The 3,493-nt window shown below is 49.8% G+C and overlaps 1 protein-coding gene across 1 annotated transcript; it reads left to right on the top strand.

The window, feature by feature from the left end:
- Positions 1 to 641: 641 nt before the first annotated feature.
- Positions 642 to 2,690, top strand: NANOS1 (nanos homolog 1 (Drosophila)). Its single transcript, XM_015406905.1, has one exon. The coding sequence runs from the start codon at positions 777 to 779 to the stop codon at positions 1,599 to 1,601; it is 825 nt and encodes a 274-aa protein (XP_015262391.1). The 5' UTR covers positions 642 to 776; the 3' UTR covers positions 1,602 to 2,690.
- The last annotated feature ends 803 nt before the right edge of the window (positions 2,691 to 3,493 follow it).

The following is a 3,493-nucleotide window of genomic DNA, read 5'->3' as shown; positions in this document are numbered from 1 at the left end:
TTCAATCAATTCACGATCATTTCATGGGCTATTGTTCAGCATCCGGATGTGGGGGGATTCTTAACAGTGATACAAAAGGCAAAGATCAACAAGTGATGCTTTTTTCATCCCTGCATCTCTACACTATAACGATTTCTGTCTGTTGAAACTGAACACAACAGGGACAACCCTAATTGCTGCACAGATACTCTTCTCTGTTCCTGGCTATCATGACTCAGAACGATCTGTGGTGAAATAATAGGGCATGGTATCTGCCCTCATGTGTGTGAAAGGCTTCTGTTTTAAGTCATTCCATTGTAAGAGGAAAATGCTATGCTTCTATGTGCCTGTGGACAGGCTCTGCCTTATTTGGTAACCTTTGAGAAGACAAGGTCTCCTGCCTTTCTAATCCACGCATTCTTGGGCCTCGTACCTGCGCCAGATCAAAGCTCTCCAAATCAACGTCCATGCCCAGCTGTAAGAGATGAAAGGGTGCTCAGCCCTCCTCGGCCAATAAGAAGCGTCCCGGACGGCGGGGCAGCTTTGGCCGGTGGCCAATTAGAGCGCGGCCCTTGGGCTGCACCGCCTCCGTCCCTCCCGCCCCCTCCGCATGTATCTATTTCAGCAGCTGCAAGCACTAAAGGGCTCACAGAGGAGGAGGCGGAGTTTGCGGCTGCTGTTTTGGAGCGCGGTGAGCGCTGTTGATTCCGGAGATCGCCGGGAAGAGCGAGGCGCAGATTTGTCCTGGAGAGCGATCGGGGCTCTCTCCCCGCCCCCGGCCGCCCCCTTTTTCCCCGATGGAGACTTTCCACCCCGGCAAGCTGGAGAAGCACCACCACCACCAGCAGCCCGTGGAGTTTTTGCAAGGGGCCAGCAGGTACGGCGCGAAGAGCCACGGCGCCTACGGGAACGCGTTTAACTCTTGGAACGATTACCTGGGGCTGGCCACTCTGATCACCAAGGCGGTGAGCCACGAGCAGGGCTTCAGGACCGGGCCCTCTTCGGTGGTGGTGGCAGCCACCGTGCAGCAGGTCCAGGCGGCGGAGGAAGGGGAGGAGGAGGAGGAAGACGAGGAGGAGGAGGAGGAAGAAGAAGTGGGCCCCCCTTATTTCGAGAACTCGCTGGACCTACCCGACTTCGATTTGTGCGGCCACCACCACCACCACCACCTGAACCACGGCGAAAGCCTGCTGGAGGAGCGCTTCGCCGACTTCAGCCCGTTCTCTGGCCGCGCCAGCCCGGGCTCGGTGGTGTTTAATTGCTCCGCGGATCACCTGGAGCGGGACCGCTCGCCCCACGCGTGGGGGGGCCGCTTGGTAGTAAACAGCCGGCTGCAGGCGCCCCAGAAAAGCGGCTCGAGGCTCCTGAAGCCGGAATTGCAAGTCTGCGTCTTCTGCCGGAATAACAAGGAAGCCGTGGCCCTGTACACCACGCACATCCTCAAGGGACCCGACGGCAGGGTCTTATGCCCGGTGCTGCGGCGGTACACATGCCCGCTGTGCGGGGCGAGCGGGGACAACGCGCACACGATCAAGTACTGCCCCTTGTCCAAAATGCACGGCAGCGCCCCCAAACAGCCGCTCAAAAGCGCCAGGCATCTGCTGGGCAAGAAGCTCCGCTAGGGGGCGCTGCGCGGAGCCTGGGGGAGGATTCTGCGTGGCTGCGGACACATCGGATCCCAAAATTAAATGTTTCTCTTAATTAGGGGGAAAGGCGTTTGAGCGCGCGTGCCCTCTTCAGGGGGAGGGGGACGGGACCGTTTTCCTTTGGAGTTTTTCTTTTTTTTAAAAAAATCTTTAATCGAATGATGTCTCTTTAACATTTAATATATTTAAACTTGGAGACGGTAGAATGTACAGAGAAAAATGTTCTTGATTTACGTATCAAATAATCAAGTATAATTTCTAGTTTGTATACAGTCGCCAGAGAATCTGGCCCCTGAATTTAACTCTATAAGAATTACACAAGTTTTAGAAGTCCTGTATTTGTTTACTGTAAATCATATCTAATTTTTAAATTGAATTGAGTACTCTTCAGTGGATATTAATTCAGTGGATTTCTTGGATATTAATCCTGGGCAGGAAAGGGAGCACACACCCCCTTGAACAAAAGAACTGCTACAGGATCCGAAAGAGCCCACTAAGGTGTACAACCGTGCAGCTAACATAAACATGACCAAAATGAAGATTTTTAGGTGACTTTTTTAAGAAGCAAGGCTGAAGGCATGCTGAGGGGAAACTCAATGTATTGGACTGGTATTTTGTTTCTATTGATGTCTTTACTGTTCGTCTACAAGCAATATTGGTTGTAAGAGTTGGAACTGGAGGTTACAGTTTGTTGGGGGAAGGGATTTCTTATGGTATAGGTTCACTTTTAATCCCCCCCCCCCCGGTGTTTAAGTCCTCCTTGGAGTGCATCTTTCTCTTTTGGTTCACCATTCCAAAAATGAGTTTTCCCATTGCCCCCACTGCTTTTCTTTAAATGCTGATTATCTCTCTGTAGCCCAGCTGAGGATCCTTTGTCAAACTGTTAGATACGCAGTGGAAGTAAAGATGTTGCAGAGATCTGACTACAGTCTGTTCTTTCCTCCCCCAGACCTAGCCTCTGCTTCCTTAAAATGATAAAATGTCAAGAGCCCTGGAGGTGAGAGCAACCTCTTCAGACCACAGGCCTTGTTGAGCTGCTCCAGTTTCTTCTGTGAAAGCAAAGAATCATCCTGACACACTGTAGCTAACATTCTTTCACTTCTGTTACAGTAATATATATCCAAAGAAAATACTGCTTGTTGCGGTAGCTCCTCTGGTATGCAAGTTTTTTTAAAAAATGACAAAAACACAGGGTAAAGCAGGCAGGCATGTATATTGTGTATGCTTAAGCCCATGTTTCAAGTAAACATTGCTGCATAGAGCAGCAGTAGCTAACCGGTCTGGCCGTGAGTGATGATGGGCCAAGTGAAACCAGAGAGAGGATTGCAGGCTGAGATGCCTAACAGCTATGGGGAAGGGGGGGGGGATTTGAATGGTTTTGGTAGAGGACTGACTTATTTCTGCTGTTCAGGAGCTAAGAGCCAGTGTGATGAAGGAACTCTGTGGTGCCTTTCCTTAAGATACTAAAGGGATCATTTCAGCCAGGGTTTTTAAAAACAAAACACAAAACCTTTCTGATTTGGACTAATGGCTGTTTCCTGTTGCCTTCTAGCAGTAGCAGTGCTGTGTGATGTTTTCCAATGTAGAATACATTTGTGTATGGAGAAGCCTGTACGTCTCTCTACAGTGATTACATACATGTTCAGCAGTAGCCCAAAGTGCACACTTGTATCACACAAGGCTGTAGTAGGCTCTGTGTTGGGCGTAACCCTAAAAATGCTGCCTTAAGACAATACCAGCAGTTAACTACGTTCTTTTGGGTGGAGGTCTGATGTTCAAAGTACATTAACAAGCTTATTTGCAGTGTATTTAGGGTGTTGATGTTTCAGTTCTACAGCCTAAGCACTTGGTGGGAGGGGACACACATG

Source organism: Gekko japonicus, unplaced genomic scaffold, assembly GCF_001447785.1.
Source record: "Gekko japonicus isolate JY-2015 unplaced genomic scaffold, Gekko_japonicus_V1.1 scaffold1224, whole genome shotgun sequence".
NCBI classification, from domain to species: Eukaryota; Metazoa; Chordata; class Lepidosauria; order Squamata; family Gekkonidae; genus Gekko; species Gekko japonicus.
The sequence above is the reverse complement of the archived record's forward strand: the minus strand, read 5'-3'. Positions and strand labels throughout refer to the sequence as shown.